At 32.8% G+C, this 17,047-nt stretch overlaps 2 protein-coding genes across 2 annotated transcripts; one reads left to right on the forward strand and one right to left on the reverse strand.

Annotated features, from left to right (window-relative positions):
* Nucleotides 1-3,479: 3,479 nt before the first annotated feature.
* Nucleotides 3,480-12,549, reverse strand: LOC145983445 (uncharacterized). The gene is made up of 2 exons (XM_083116549.1): nucleotides 12,467-12,549; nucleotides 3,480-4,876 (listed from the first exon to the last, which is right to left on the reverse strand). The coding sequence occupies exon 2, from the start codon at nucleotides 4,851-4,853 to the stop codon at nucleotides 3,795-3,797; it is 1,059 nt and encodes a 352-aa protein (XP_082972675.1). The 5' UTR covers nucleotides 4,854-4,876; nucleotides 12,467-12,549; the 3' UTR covers nucleotides 3,480-3,794.
* Nucleotides 7,672-11,274, forward strand: LOC145983446 (uncharacterized). The gene is made up of 3 exons (XM_083116550.1): nucleotides 7,672-7,873; nucleotides 8,462-10,299; nucleotides 11,140-11,274. Exons 1-3 carry the CDS (start codon nucleotides 7,672-7,674, stop codon nucleotides 11,272-11,274), a joined length of 2,175 nt encoding a protein of 724 aa, XP_082972676.1.
* Nucleotides 12,550-17,047: the final 4,498 nt, after the last annotated feature.

The raw sequence follows: 17,047 nt of genomic DNA on the forward strand, positions 1-17,047 counted from the left end.
ATTCAGAAAAATCACGTGACTTCGGTAATCTTCCTCATTATTTGACAGGAAACATTGCGTAAGATGATTTTTTTTCCCCTCGCACAGATTATAATGACTTTCTTCTTTCTTCGCAGAGCAGACCTGTCGCATGGTCAACGGCGAAAGAACGAAGACCCTTCAGTTTCATTACATGTTGACGAATAACAATAAACGTTCTTTCCTTCTAGTAAAAGATCCTGACTAGTACATACATGAAGTTATCTCATTTGTACATTTCCATTTCCAATATCTATCTATTTTTTTCTCTGTACATCTCCTTGTTTTGTTCTTTTCCATAGCTCCTCTTTAGTTATTGCTTCGGGCCATCCAATCTAAATATGAATCGTAAACACGTTTATGTATCTTATAACTCGAATTTCTTTCCGTGTTTCACAGTGACGTGGCCAAGATTTTCGAAGGGGGGGGGGGGTTACGTATACTTTATCTTGGCAGTCGGCCCTCATTTTGTCATATTTTCCTACCTTTGACGTTTTTTTAAAGGAATACTGGCTCAAAGGAGGGGGTATAACCCCCACCAACCCTTCCTCTTGGGCATGCCACTGATGTTTCACGTCAATAGAGTAAGATAGATTTTATAAAATCATTTACTTTACATGTGTTAATGTTTATCTGTTTATGTTTCCTCATCGATCAGAACATCTGAAAAATATCGTCATTATTCTAGCTTTCATAGAATAAAAAATTGGAGACAAGGACATTCAAAAAGTTAAAAAAGAAAAAAATACCTAAGTAGATTTTCAATGCTACTTAGGTAGATTTTTTTATCTTCTTGAATGTCCTTGTCTCCAATTTTAAATTTAGTTTCAGCCTTATTGTGAATCCTCCTGTAATTTACTCGGAATGTTTGTAAATCTATAAAAGCTAGTAGGCATACGTCAACATCAAACTCTAAGAGTTACAATCTCCTTGTCATGTCTCAAATCCAATTTCTATTTTTTCGTGCTACCCCCATAACCTAGAACAAAAACAAACAGCAATGGAGACAAAAAAAAAACAGCCTGACAAGACAATAATAATGTAAGTTATCGTCCATCTTTTCAGCTAACCAGTGACTAAAAAGTTGAACTTTCTGGAAAAATAATCCGTACAGAAGAAGTAAGTTATGCTTCAAGCTACTGTGGAACATTCGTATGTTATCGCACATGTTTCGAAACCTGCATGTCGTTACAAACACGTCACTGATTAAAAGAAAAATGGGGGGCATGTGACGTTGAAGATAAGAGCGGATAGGAAAGAATAGGTGAAGGAAAAACAAAAGAAATACATTTTAAGAATTATTGACATGAAGTGTCTCTTTATCTCGAAACTGGTGTCTTCAATAATACTCATTATGATAGATCGGTATTTTTCTTAGCAGTGCAACAAGGCATATGACTGGCTACTCGAATCGAAATTCTTAGAGATTTGCTCTAGCTTATAATTCCAGCACTTCACCTACAAGCAACTGTTGTAGATTTAATATCAAGGTTAGGCATCTTACATATATCTCAAAGACAGGTGAAAATATTTAACACAGGTGTCAAAAAATGAAAGCTCACAACTTTATTCTGTTTAAGGAAGTATAATCTTCATCAATAAAATAATTTTAAAGATTGTGCTTATTTTTAAAATTGATTGTCGGTTTCTTTAGGGCCTCTTCGATGGGGTGATGATAAAGTCGTCGCATTGTAATCAAGAGATTTCGGGTTCGATACCCGATGGAGGCACATAGTGGTCTTGATTTCACTATAAATGTACGTCCAGTAACGTATAGACTATCTGTGCATAAAGTGGACTTTAAACAAAACTTTTTTTAAAAAAAACTCTAGCTTATTTAATTCTTAATTTCTGAAATTTTCCATCGCTTCTTTTTTATTCTGCCTTTTTCTTAGGATGATGCCTAAACATGACGTCACTATATTATAACTTTGAGCCCCTCCCGCTCTCCCTTCCCATCAGCGTATAACTGCTGATAGTGAACAGGAAGAAACTGGCAAATGTATGTGAAGTGAAACAGCAAAAATGAAAAAGAAGTTCATGTTTGCGCCGATTCTTGCTCTGTCGCTCTGCTGGGAAAAAGGGACCGATACTTTTGGCGCACCCGGTAGAATGTTCCAAGTCGAGTAGACGCTCACAACGTTCGTCAAAGGAGAAATACGCGTTAAAGTCACAAGGTGTTTGGGAGTTCTCTTAAGTAAACACTGGCAGCAAAGTGGAACGTGCTATGAATGCAAAAATGCTGCTTATTACTTGCGCTTCTAACTGTAGTTCTTCACTGAGATGACTTTGGGACCAACGCTTGCTACCACAATAGAAGGAATACCATGAAGAAACACCTGTGACAGTTGGGACTATATTTCTCCTCAAGATTGATGTGTTTATGAGGACAGCTGGACCAGCAAATCTGTGCTGGACAAATAGGATAAACAAATTGCCTTCCCCGGTCATGACGTAAGAATAAAGAGTTCGGAAAGTTACATCATAGGCCGCACAGATAGAGTGCTTCTGCCTTTTCATGTTGACTTTTGTGAGCGCACAAGCGGATTCGACGTCCGGTGGCATGGTTGTTTGTCACTTTTGGCTAACCGCAACGATGAGGATATATATATATATATATATATATATATATATATATTGTCTGTGTGTGTTTGTGCTCGCGCGTGCGCTTTTATTTCTTTTTGTTATGTCGCTTTTCTGTCACATTTGTAGCGACGTGTTCTGAAAAACATTATCTGGTTTATCGCAACAGTAGATATCAAAATGACACTATGAGCGCATCTAAATTTAAGGGATAAAATATTAACAAAAACCATTAACTTTTATGTAAAAACTATCAATTTTTGCACTAGAAACCACAAAAAATATAATATTTTCCTCAAAAATAGAGCCCCTTAATAGTATTATTCTCCAGCGCAATTTGATCAAGAGCTGTGAGCGCACCTAAATTTAAGGCGGAATTTTTCGCCCAAAATCATAAAAAAACCATTAACTTTTGCATAAAAACTATCGATATTTGCACTAGTAACCACAAAAAATATAATATTTTCCTCAAAAATAGCGAGCCTTATTTATTTAAAAAATATGGGCGCAAATCGATTAAGGCGTAGTTTTTCACCACAAAATCATAAAAAAACAAGACAAAAAAAAATCTAGAAAATAACAATAGTTTCATGCAAAAAATATAATATTTTCCTTAAAACAGTTTTTATGTATTATTCTCCAGCGCAATTCGATTAAGGGACAACTTTTCACCCAAAAACAATAACCCACCCACCAATTTTTTTTAATTTTCACACAGAAACATACCCCTTAATCCACCAATTTATTCCTAGCCCTACCCTGAATAAGAGCTAACAAAAAAGTAATAAAAAAACAAGAGCCCCGCTTATAGAGGTAGCACGAAGTGCTTGCATCTCCTTAAAAATATGAGTGCCTTTCGCTAACTTTTTTAAGAAAAAATAAAAAACAGTATAGCCTAAAACTAAAAAATCTTAACACTTTTCACTAAAACAATGCAAAAATCGAGCTTTTTTCAGGTATTATTTTCTAGCACACCTATAAAATTTAAAGGTTTAAGTGTTAAGCTAAAAACAACGAAAAACATACCGAGACAGTTTATTTTCCAAAATAACTATTTTAAACATTTTTAATATATTGGCAATGCTAATGCACTACTTTAATGTGTTAAATATTAACTATTATAAAGATTTCTCCAAGGCAATAGCAAACAAGTTCAGACACTGTTCTAAGAAAGCTGAATGTACAAAAACAACTTAAAACAACAAGCCAGCTTCCAGTTCTTTTTCCAAGTCTATGTCAACACCAAAGGGTAGTGACGGAATGCGAGATTTTAGACCTAGTTTCTTGTGTTCGTTTGCACTAATAACTGGAAGCGTAGAACTGTTCAAACGATCAATAAACGCCATAGCAGCTTCTTCTTTTGATATAGCCCAGTATGGTTGTACTTTGTCGAATATCAGGAGTTCTACAGACCGCCCCATCTCTAATGGCCGATTTGCTATGACTGAATCAAAACGCACTGAATTTGGCAAATACGTATAAGGACTTGAAAAATTGAAGTCATTAAAATGCTTTCGCATCAAGAAATGACATGTCTCGTGGGTGGCGAGTGTAATTAAATCAGCATTATTAATTGTACTCCCAGAATGGCCTGCCAAATTGTTGGTACATATTAAGATACCATTCATTAGACACGCTCCTCGTAGGATGTCTAGTGGTTCAAATTTGCTCACACCAAGTATCTCCATATTTTCAATTTCTCTTGGTAGGTCTAAACTGCATGTGCTCTGGCCTAAAAAACAATTCATGGTGTCCTGCAATGCAGTCAAGATGGATGTGCTCTGCAGAGCATTTCTGATGAATTTTGTACGATCCTCAGTAAATATCCACACATGCCCTTCTTCACAGGACCAGTTTGCAGGAACAAGAAATGATGATATTTTGTAGTCAAAAAACTCATCAAGGGTAGTTAGTTTGTGTGCTTGCAAATAAGCTGAACTGACTTGGTCGTATAGAAGACGTACATCCATCTTCGAATAATGGATGAAAATTTGAAGACAAACTTTCTTGGCTTCGTTGCTGAAATCACCTTTCAAAAATTTAATAAGTTCTTTTGTGGTGCTGTGCTTCAGAATCAGGCCTTGGTTCAAAATATTTTCAAGCACAGAGTTGCGCAAAGTGTTGAGATCAAACTCCTCCATCTTGATGGGCATTTGGTTGATAGGAGTTGTTGGCGATTTCAAGAGCAAGTATTCGATTAAATTAAAGTCTTCCTCCTCGTACCGGGTAACTACGTCTTGGTACAAATTCATCTTGCCCCTTTCAAAAGTTGGATCTGAAAAGAAAATCTGAATAAAATATTCCAGCATTTTTAACTGATTTAAATGATGTTAAATTAAAGGATGTAATGGAGTTATTAAAAGAAGTAAATTCTGGAAGATAATAACTTATAAATTTTAAAATTTTAATTGAAATGTGGGCAGGGCCATTTAGTTTTTTGGGCGTAGAAAGCTTTCTACGTCCTATGTTATTGTCTCGCAGACATTAGTTCGATTGTTACATCGACAAAAGAAAGCGATGAATCGATATATATGTGTTTCCATGCTTAGGGTCGATTCATGTATATCGATTCTGCAAAATAATCAATATAAAAGCACAAGAAAGTGGGAGAAATCAGCATGCGCGAAAAAAGGAACAATATGGAACGCCAAGGGTCGCTTAATTTTCATTTAAATATATTTTTTATAATTGAAAATATATTTTTTATAAGTGAAAATACGGAAAATGTTAAACGTTAACGTTTAAATTGATCCGTAATTTTTGCTATAATATTTTGTATATAATAAAATTGAATAAGAGGTATTTTAAACAACATGATTGCGTACATTTATATAGCAGCGCTTTTGCGATAATGTGCAAAAACGCTCCCTTTCGTTTCCTACTGTGGCTTCGTCTTTTATCGCGCGGGTGATATGAAAACGTTAACACTTTCTACGCCCAAGATCGAAGACTTCGTGTCTTCCTTGTTTAAGTTATAAGCAAACTTTAACATTGCATATACAAAACTGAAATAAATTAGATTGTAAACAAATACAGGTAAGAATAATAATAAAATTACACAAAAATGAGAAATCGTAACTATATGCAATAGAATATTTAAACTAATTAAAGATTATTCAAGTCTTTTAATGATCGACATTTTTTCAGCGGCTCTTGAAATTTAACTTCTTTTTTAATCGTTTCAGTTTTTTTAACTGCACACGTTGTTTTCACCTCCCGTAGAGTTTGTAAATTTAAAGTAAATCGTCCATAATTATCTCGGGGTGGTAAATTAACAACTCTTCTTTGATTATAATAGGATATATTATTAGCTTTTAAATATTTTACTACAGTTTTAGGATTAACTTTATATTTTTCACAAAAGGAATTAATAGAATTAGATAAAAAATTATAAGATGTTAAAAGTTTAATAAATTCGTCAGGTGTAATCGGCCTTGACATTTTTTTATTTATTTAAATTATTTTTTAAAGTATTGTAAAGTAAGGTATTGAATTGTAATGTAACGTAGAGTATGGTAATGTATAGTATTGCACTGTTCGGTATTGAATCGTAAAGTATAGTAATGTACTTAATAGAGTAGCGAATTATGGTAATATTGTATGGTAATAAGGTGTGGTATTGTATCGAATGGTAAAGTATGGTAACGTAATGTAAGGCATCATTAAAAATTATATCTTATTAAATGGAAAAACAAATCAAATTATTTACCCCCAGTGAGAGTGAATTAATAGGATTAGATAATTTAATAACCAATGTACCTGAATTACAAGAATTAATCGAAGAATCGGGTTATAATATTCAAACTATCAATAATGGTGTTAAAAACCTTAAAGGTCTTCCAGATTCATATAAAGACATGATAATAAAATTTTTTAAAGCATTGAATAACACACATATTACTAAAGAAATATATAAATACTCCAATTTTAGAAATCAAGAAATAATTGATAAATTATTAGCCAGAGAACAGGAATATAAAAAAATTATAACAAAACAAGCATCTAAACACAATGATGAAAGTGGTATAGACGAAATGAACAAAATGTTTAGTACAATGATAATAGAAACAAAAGACAATAAGAAGATAAGTAGATATATGAATAAAACTTTATATCAATGGGAAAATAAAATAGCCATCATTCCTATCAAAACGATTTAAATATAGCCGATATTGCTACCAATTATCTATGTTTATTTTATAGCCTACATAAATAATAAATCTTTTAAGTTTTTGTTATAATCATTTTTATATGTAATCCTAATTTGTATTAAATTTCTATGCTGTGCTGGAGAATGTAATTCTCTAAATTGAAAAAATATTGGGAATAAATAAATGGAGGTACAAACCAAAATTTTTTCAAGAAAGAATGAAAGCCCTATATAGAGCAGAGGACACTGCAACCAACGAGTTTGAAAGAATAATGATTAGAAATATGAATGCTCAATTTAAAGAGTATGAAAATAAAATTTTAACCTTAGCTAAACTAGGTTTATTAGGGATTACAATCCCCAAGCATAAGCATTGAGAATTAAATTCTCTAGCTAAGAGGGTTAACTCACGTAAAACATAAAGCATTGAAAATATCTTTTCCTAAATAAATGGAAGCGCACGAAGTGCTTAGTCCAAAGGACGCTCGATGTTCTAAATGTTTAGAAATTAAATCTCCAGACGATTTCTATAATTACAATAAAGATAAAAGTTGTAAAAAGTGTGAAATAGAAAGAACATGTGAAAGACTTTTATGTGACTGTGGTAGATATTATACTAAAACACATTATCATAGGCACCTAAAAACTCAATTACACTCACGTAAGTTCGCGAAACTTTGTTTAGCATAAAAGGGGGATTTGTGCAGCGCACTCTGTGCTAAGACCTCCAGTCGCTTTACAACTGGTCTGGTAAAGTTAATATTGAATATTTTTTTATATAATAAATTGGCTACGAATAATGGAAGAACGTTTAAATGAATATACATTAAAAGATTTATATAATATTGCTAAAGAACTAAAAATACAATACATTACGAGATATAAAAAAGCTGAGCTGATAAAAGAGATCATCAGGCAATATGAAAAACGTAAAAAAGAAGAAGAAAATAAATGATTTATTTCCATTTGACGCAGATATAATAGTACCTCAAAAGAAAAAAAGAATAAAACAAATAAAATGTGAAATTTGTGGTAAGTACATTAAAGAAACTAGGCTACAACTTCATAAAGCAAAACATAATCCTGAATCTGATTTTATTTTAGTTGAAGTTGCTTTTAAAGGTAGGTTATTAACTTATCAACATAATAATAGAGAAGGTAATACAGACGTAACAAGTTACATGGATTCAATTAAAGATAAAGCAAATAATCTTATTGTAAATGCTTTAAATATGCATAAAAACATTAAGATTAATTTAGAGTTAGAATGTGAATTTAAAAATTTAGAACAAGAAATGACCCACAAGTTTCAATTACCTAATGTAATAATCAGATCGTTTGAAGAACTTAGCCTATTCTGGGATACTCAAAGAGATTTATTTATAGCCAGATGTGATGAATTAGAAGCCAAAGGATCAGGTTGGACTTTAAGCAGAATAAATAATTTAAGAATTAATATTAATAAATATAAACCATTAAGCGGGTCATCTTATAAAGATTTGCCCAAATTAATTAAGGACAAACAGGCTTGTATTAATATTAAAAATAAAGATAATAAGTGTTTTAAATATTCAGTTTCATGTGCATTAAAAACCCCGAAAAAAGATCCACAAAGATGGTCACATTATGTGCAACAGAGCTGCACGTCAGCGACTCTTGATAGGCCACAATACAAAGATTTATTAAATTTTAATGGAATTGAATTTCCAGTTAAAATTCAAGATATTCCTAAATTCGAAAAATTAAATAAACTTAACATAACGGTATTTGGGTTTGAAGATAAAGAACAAGTATTTTATCCATTATACCATAACAAGAAACAAGAATATAATAAAAATATTGATCTACTTTATTTTGAAAATCATTATTGTTGGATTAAAAGTTTAAGTCGTTTATTGAATAATCAATTAGAAATTGATGGACATAAAAAATATTTCTGCCGAAGATGTTTAAATTATAGTTCTAGAAGTGAAGAAGCTGTTAAGAAACATCAAGTAATATGTAATAACAATGAAACCTGTTTACCTGTTATGCCTAAATCTAACATAGAAAATGGAATAGAAATTAAACCAACAATATCGTTTAAAAATATTCAAAGAATGTTGAGACATCCATATGTAATTTATTCCGATTTTGAATCCATTCTAAAACCAATTCAGAGCTGTGACCCAAATCCAGAAAAATCATTTACTATCAAAAAACAGCTACATATTCCTTGTAGTTATGGACTTTATATCAAGAGTGTTTACGGAAACATTAAAAATCCTTTAAAAATTTATAGAGGAGAAAATGCTGATAAAAGATTTATAGAACAGATTACAGCTCAAGCCAAAACAATATACAGTTTACTCAAGGAAAATAAAACCATGACAGATGTTGATCTGAAAGAGTACATGAAAGCTAAAACATGCTATCTATGTGAAAAAGAATTTACAGAAAAAAATTCAAAGGTTCGCGATCACGATCATTATAGCTCAAAATACAGAGGAGCTGCATGTAGAAACTGCAATTTAAAATACAAACAACCACTGTTTATTCCAATACTATTCCATAATTTGAGTTCATATGATTGTCATCTGTTTGTTAAGAATCTGGGAGAGGACAGGAGTAATCTTAAGTTAATTCCAGATAATGAAGAGAAATATATTTCATTCAGTAAAGTTTTAAAAATTGGAGAAGGCATCATCGAATTAAGATTTATTGATTCATTTAGATTTTTAGCGAGTAGTTTAGATGCACTAAGTTCTAATCTAGAACCAGAACAGTTGAGAGAAACAAAGAAATATTACTCAAATGATAATTTGGGTATTTTATTCCGAAAACAGGGGACAAAAGTGATTAGAAAAGGCATCTATCCTTATGAATATATGGATTCATTTGAAAGATTTAGTGAAACTAATTTACCTTCAATTGATAAATTTTATTCTACACTAACAAAAGAAAGTATAAGTTGGTCTGCATACGATCATGCTAAAAAAGTTTGGAACAAATTGGAAATAAAAGACTTGGGTGAATGGCATGATTTATATTTAAAACTAGATGTCTTATTATTAACAGATATTTTTGAAAATTTTAGAGATTTAGCATTGAGCTCATATGAATTAGATCCTGTTTGGTATTACACTACTCCAGGATTTGCTTGGGACTGCATGTTAAAATATACCAAGGTTCAATTAGAACAATTAATGGATTATGAAATGTATCTGTTCTTTGAAAAAGGAATTAGGGGTGGAATAAGTCAGTGCTCTAATAGGTATGCGCTAGCAAGTAGCTCGACTACGTCTAGCAAAGCAGATGAGAAGACACAAATTCATTATAATGATATGAACAATATATATGGACACTCATTATCACAAAAATTACCTCAAAAAGATTTTGAATGGTTCACTGAAGACGAAATTCAAAATTTAGATAATATTTTAAACTCAGATGGTGCTACTGGTTTTGTCTTAGAGGTTGATTTATCATTTCCAAAAGATTTAAAATTGCATAAACGGTTTAACGACCTTCCACTTGCACCAGAGAATGTAACACCACCTAACGGAAAGGTAAATAAATTACTTTGTCACTTCTGTGATAAAAAGAATTATGTTGTTCACTATAAAATATTAAAACTATATACAGACTTAGGAATGAAAATAACTAAAATTTACAGAGGAATAAAATTTACACAATCAGACTTTATAGCACCATATATTAAATTTAATACTGAACAGCGACAGAAAGCGAAGAATGAATTTGAAAAGGATTTTTGGAAATTAATGTCTAACAGTGTATTTGGTAAAAGTATGCAATCAGTTAGAAAGCAACAAAATATTAAATTATACACTGAAGACAATAAAGTCCAGAAAGCAATAAATAAGGCCAATTTTAAATCAAGAACAATATTCAGTGAGCATTTGGTAGCAGTACATAATTATAAAACATCAGTTAAATTTGATAAACCAATTTATATAGGCCAAGCAGTACTTGACTTAAGCAAGGCCCTAATGTATGATTTTTACTATAATGTTTTAAAAACAGAATTTGAAGATGATATTAAACTTTTATACGTAGACACCGACGCATACATATTTGAGCTGAAAAATCATGATTATTATGAATTTATGAAAAAGCATTCTGAGTTATTTGATACTTCTGATTATCCAAAAGATCACTACTTGTATTCAGACAAAAATAAAAAAGTAATTGGAAAAATGAAAGATGAATTAAATGGCAAACCAATGTTAGAATTTATTGGGCTAAGGAGTAAAATGTATGCATATGGAACTGACGATAAGGTAGACAAACGATTAAAGGGAATTAAAAAAGCAGTATTAAAAAAGGAAATTAATTTTGAAGATTATAAAAACTGTTTATTCAATGAAAAAGAATGCTTCCATAAACAGCATGTTATTCGGAGTCATAAACATGACATTTACACTGAAGAATTAAATAAGAAATCACTCAGTTGGAAAGATGATAAAAGATCTCTAATTCCTGGAAGTACAGACACTTATGCGCATGGACACATGCTAGTCTGAAGGTTACTTGTGTTACTTCTTAAAGGTACTTTGAAAAAAATAAAAAAAGGGTACTTCCAAAATTTATAAGTATAGTTTTAAAATTTTAAAGCCATTCATTTTTTAACACATTCAGTGAGTATGTGTCGCAGCGGTTGCTCGCCTAGTGCGTATGACACTGATGGGTGTCGCTTGTTAGTGTTAACTAAATGGACGACTGTGAACTCAGCTCCTGACTTGAGTCTCAGTCTTTAGAGACGCAGCAAAAGTGTTAAAGGTGCTTCAGCAGCAGATGTGTTACTCCACCGTCGTTAGGCCACTACTGTGGTGTGGATTGGATTTTTAATTTATTTTTTACCAGCGGCGTTGCAAAGCTGCAGTGTGAGAAATGAGTGATGCACTAACAGCATTTCACTCAAGAAGAAGTTTGAATCTAATTACAGTATCTAGTGAAATTGGTTTCAGTACCTAGTGAAACTGATTACAGTATACCTAGTGCAACGGACACATGCCAGTACCATAATTATAATATTAAAATAATAACAATGCTAATGGAGTAATGGTACATGATTATGAAGCGCTGGTGCTTAGAGCTTGTCACAATAATTAACATAATAGCTATAATGTTGGACACGAGTTCACTAAAATGTTTTTGAGAATATGATGCACTGTACCTATATTGTTGACAGTAATTTGTTCATTTTGTGTTGCTTGCTTTGTGGGGGAGAGCCAAAACAATGGCTAAGCATCAGTGTCATTTTTTTCTATATTGGCTAGGCTACTGTTTACTTAAACGCTCTTTTTGCTTGCTCAGTAACCCTCTGTAAGGTACAGTACCTTTTAATTTATTTTAATGGACTGGCAATAAAGGCAGACCCGAATATGTTGGCCTTATTGGAAGACTACACAAAAGCAGAAGTTATAGAAGAAAGGGTGGTTCTCTCTCCCTCCATATAGACCTATTTAACCTCACCATGTAAATAACAATAGCCTCAGCATTATTTTCCTACAGCAAAAGACTACATCTAGGTACTGAACGAAAGACGTGTTGAAAAAGCTGGGGTACTCGTAAGCCTACTCTAAACAACGTCAATTTTTACCCTTATAAGTTAGTATGTATTAATTATTAAGTTAATACGCAATACGCTTTATGAGTTTAATAATTTAGACCACTAAAATGTTAACAGATAGAAGAAATAAAAACAAAACTTACTATTTTACAGTACAGGGCTGACTTGTCTTATGTGCACTGGGTATGCAGCTGATCTGTGTTGCCAACCAGCGTTGCCAGGTCATATTTTCAAAAATCGGGAGATCGTCCCCTGAAAAATCAGGAGATCTGCTTAAAAAATCAGAAGAACTAATAATAGCGGATTATCAACGTTCTGGGGTGGGGTTGAGTGGAAAAAGCTTCGGGGATATATTTTTGAATTACTCTACCTGATAACACCTTAGCTTGCTTTTATTTAAAATTAGACAAAGTTAGAGGATGTAAGAACGCCCACAGCTTTTTTTTTTAACAACACATTCAAAACATACTCGCATTAATGGTAATGGAGAAGGCCTATCATGCCTGAACCCCCGAAATATCCTTGAATTAAAACTTTACTTTCAATCACGGAAGGTAACCAACCAGTATTAGACAGATTGATTGATTGATTTGGTTTATTTTACTTCGCATCTGCCACGTTAGTCTAATCATAAATATGTGAAATTAATGAAGGGACACTCACAAAGAGCACCCATGCCCAGTCCGGGATTCGAACCCGGGACCCAGTATCAGACAAGTCGCAGGTTTTTTCTTCAACTTTTTTTCCCCAGTCACTCCAGACAATGTAAATGTTAATTAAATCACCTTTTGCATTCGAGGATTATCTGGTATAAAATCAGGAAAGAGAATTTCTACCGCCACAGTATTGATTGAGTATAAAGGGACATAAGACCAATTGTAGTAGCAGTTACGCTCAGAAATGGCTTCAATAAAAACATGAACTATTATTTCTAAGTTAAGAGACGGCGACGTAAACAGCAGTTTACTAAGCCGACCTCCGTGGCTGAGTGGTTAGCACCGCGCTATGACATCAGGGATCCCGTCTTGGGATCGATTGATTGATTTAGTTTATTTTACTTCGCGTTTTGTGACTCTTGGCAAATTTGATGGGGATGAGTGATGAAATTGATGAATGGACAATCACAAACAACCAAGCCCGAGCGGGATTCGAACCTGGGACCCTTGGCGTCGCAGCGCGATGTGCTAACCACTCGGCCCCAGAGTCCGGCCGTCTCGGGATCGAATCTCGGCCTGAGCACGGTTGTCTCTTTATCAATTTCATCATATCATCACTCATCCTCGTCTTCGCGATTAGCCAAAAGTGGCAGAAATACGAAGTAAAATAAACCAAATCAATCAATCGACAGTTTACTAAGAGCTTTTGTAACCATACCTTTAGCTGCATTCGTTATGTGGACTCCCTTTTTTTATCCGAGTATGTAGCATTTGTAATAAACACTACCATAAAACTGGAAACTTGTTCGTATGTGTGTGTGGCAACATTGGTATTTAGTTGAAACCAGTTTTCAGTTACCTCCCCTTTGACAAAACTGTGCACCTGATGGGACACCCGTGTTGGAGTTCCCAATGCACAAAGGGCTCGAGAAGCCGCGCGTCTTTCCCAATGTCATCAAGCCTGGTATAACCATATTCTATGGTATAACTCTCCTCCACCACCTCTGCCTCTCTCTCTCTATGCGGAATATTCATGGGTCTTTGCATTCCATCAGCTGAATGAATATGTAAATTTTAAATCAACTTTTCATTTTTTTTAAATAATTGTTCATTATAAATATTTAAGGAAGCAGAAAATCAGGAGATTTTAACATTTTTTTGAAACTTGTCAGGAGATCAGTAGACCGTACTGAAAATCAGGAAATCTCCTGCGAAATCAGTAGACCTGGCAACACTGTTGCCAACACACAAAAATATTAAATCCTAATCCTACCACTCTGTCACAAAATCTAAATTTTCACCTTTTGTATATTGTATTATGTTGTTAATAAAAACCCCCCTTATTTTTAAAAACAGACGAATGTTACGGAAATAATTAAAAATTTTAAAAAGTAATAGCAACTAACATCATAATTAACGAAACGGCAACACTGGATTTTAGCATTGATGCAAGCGGCAAGCGCCATAATCTTTATAACGTTCTGAAGAAATATCGCTTTTTTCGATTTTCGTAATTTAAGTTTTACGTTATAATCGTTGTTATCGTTTTTACGTTATTTTCGTTTTACTCGATTTTCGTTAATTTTAGTTTTTTATCGTTTTGACAGTTGGCAACTATGCTTGAAGAAGATGGCTGCCTCCTTGTTTACGCTGTCAGAAATGATCGTGGTTGTTTTTTAGGTTACAAATAAATATTTAAGTAATGTGCAGAATAGAATTTTATTTCACCAAGGTAAGGGAAGGTATAAATTATACAGTTTTATTCACGGGTTAGTTACATTTTCCTTGTTTATAAAAAGATTTGCTCACAGAGGTGAGAGAGATTGAAGTTGTGTCGGCCTTATCTGCGTTTTGCCGTTTGCAAAACACTAGAGCTGGGATAAAAATTTTCTTTGTGATTCATAACACAGTTACAAATCATATCACCATCAAGCCCAAAGTTCATGTGGCATATCTGTGCCACTTTTAACGAAAGTTCTGTTTTTGTTCTGGGAAAAGAACGAATGCATTAAATATAGATGGTAGTTTCGCATGTAAATCATTAAATGATAAGCCACACTGTAACAATTTTGGATAATATTGTACATCGTGAAAAAACTTTCTCAATTTTCTTACTTGTCTCAAACTTATTCCAATGTTTCTTCATTCAAACCACTGCTTCCAGCTGTGTTTCACTTTTTGTTCGCTCTTTAGAATTTTAAAGCGATTAAAAATATTATCGAGAATATATCCTAAATTAAACGCTTGATGGGCTGAGTTGCTGTTGGCCTTAATAAATGCATTTGAGGCTCTGCGACAATTTTCTATGGCTTCATTTAACAGTAGATTATCTGGTACTATATAGGCGTTTGAAACATCACTATGGTACTGCATCAATCCTTGGATTAAATTTTCCAATAATTCTCGTAGGCTGTTGCTTAGGTCGCGTTCCTTCTGGTCTTCCGTTTTAAGTTTTTTGTAAATATCTTTCACTCTTTGTTTTGATAATTTCCATGAACTTTCTTCTACAGGTATCACTTGCCCCACTCTTACACATTCAGTAATATATGCCTCAATAGTTGCATTAAATGTAAGAATCTCAGCAGCCATAATGTAAAATTGAGTGAGGTGCTGTATGGTATTTTGTTACAAATGATCTAATCAGGCTTGTGATTCATGAGGAAAAGGTGTTAGGTGTTGATAAACTGGTGAGTAAAAATGTTTGCAGATTTACAACTACATTTAAGTTAGGTGTATTCAGTAAGAAAGATGCATGGAAATAGATTAAGATGCACATTCGGGGGAAATAACCCAATAAATTAATAAATCAATCTAAAGAGATGATTTTTTTATATTTGTCTAGTAAAGAAAGGTAAAATTTATTAATTGTATAGGTATCTGTTTTTTTAAAAAATTAGTCGAAAGGCACTCATATTTTTAAGGAGATGCAAGCACTTCGTGCTACCTCCATAAGCGGGGCTCTTGTTTTTTTATTACTTTTTTGTTAGCTCTTATTCAGGGTAGGGCTAGGAATAAATTGGTGGATTAAGGGGTATGTTTCTGTGTGAAAATTAAAAAAAATTGGTGTGTGGGTTATTGTTTTTGGGTGAAAAGTTGTCCCTTAATCGAATTGCGCTGGAGAATAATACATAAAAACTGTTTTAAGGAAAATATTATATTTTTTGCATGAAAATATTGTTATTTTCTAGATTTTTTTTTCTCTTGTTTTTTTATGATTTTGTGGTGAAAAATTACGCCTTAATCGATTTGCGCCCATATTTTTTAAATAAATAAGGCTCGCTATTTTTGAGGAAAATATTATATTTTTTGTGGTTACTAGTGCAAATATTGATAGTTTTTATGCAAAAGTTAATGGTTTTTTTATTATTTTGGGCGAAAAATTCCGCCTTAAATTTAGGTGCGCTCACAGCTCTTGATCAAATTGCGCTGGAGAATAATACTATTAAGGGGCTCTATTTTTGAGGAAAATATTATATTTTTTGTGGTTTCTAGTGCAAAAATTGATAGTTTTTATATAAAAGTTAATGGTTTTTGTTAATATTTTATCCCTTAAATTTAGATGCGCTCATAGTGTCATTTTGATATCTACTCGCAACAATTCTTACTTATTGTACATATTTATTATCCGAATATTAATTAGATATAATAGAAATAAAACTCAAATGTAGCTCATAATGGCTTATAAATTCGACAAATTATAGGCTCATCCAACTGTCATAAAATTCCATCTATATTAAAAATTGTATGCTTCGTCGCCGAAGCATAACTTTCATGTTTCAGTAACTCTTGAGTTGGTTTTTAAAATGAGTAACTGTAACTCAGTTACTTATGGAACCAAGTAACTGTAATTCAGTAGCCAAGTAACTGTAACTCAGTTACTTGGAACTAACTTTCCGAATACTCCTAGGAACGTCTACCTCATCAGTCCCACTTATACCTGTCTATTCTGCCTTGTGGTAAGAGTTAAAAAGCCAACAAGACAAGATATACCTAATGCTCAAAAAGATGATGAAGTAACTACGGTTAATCGTTAAAACAGAAAAGGTGTAATTGTTTAGCAATAAAGAT

This window comes from Lepisma saccharinum, unplaced genomic scaffold (assembly GCF_977018435.1).
Source record: "Lepisma saccharinum unplaced genomic scaffold, izLepSacc3.1 HAP1_SCAFFOLD_966, whole genome shotgun sequence".
Lineage (NCBI taxonomy): Eukaryota > Metazoa > Arthropoda > Insecta > Zygentoma > Lepismatidae > Lepisma > Lepisma saccharinum.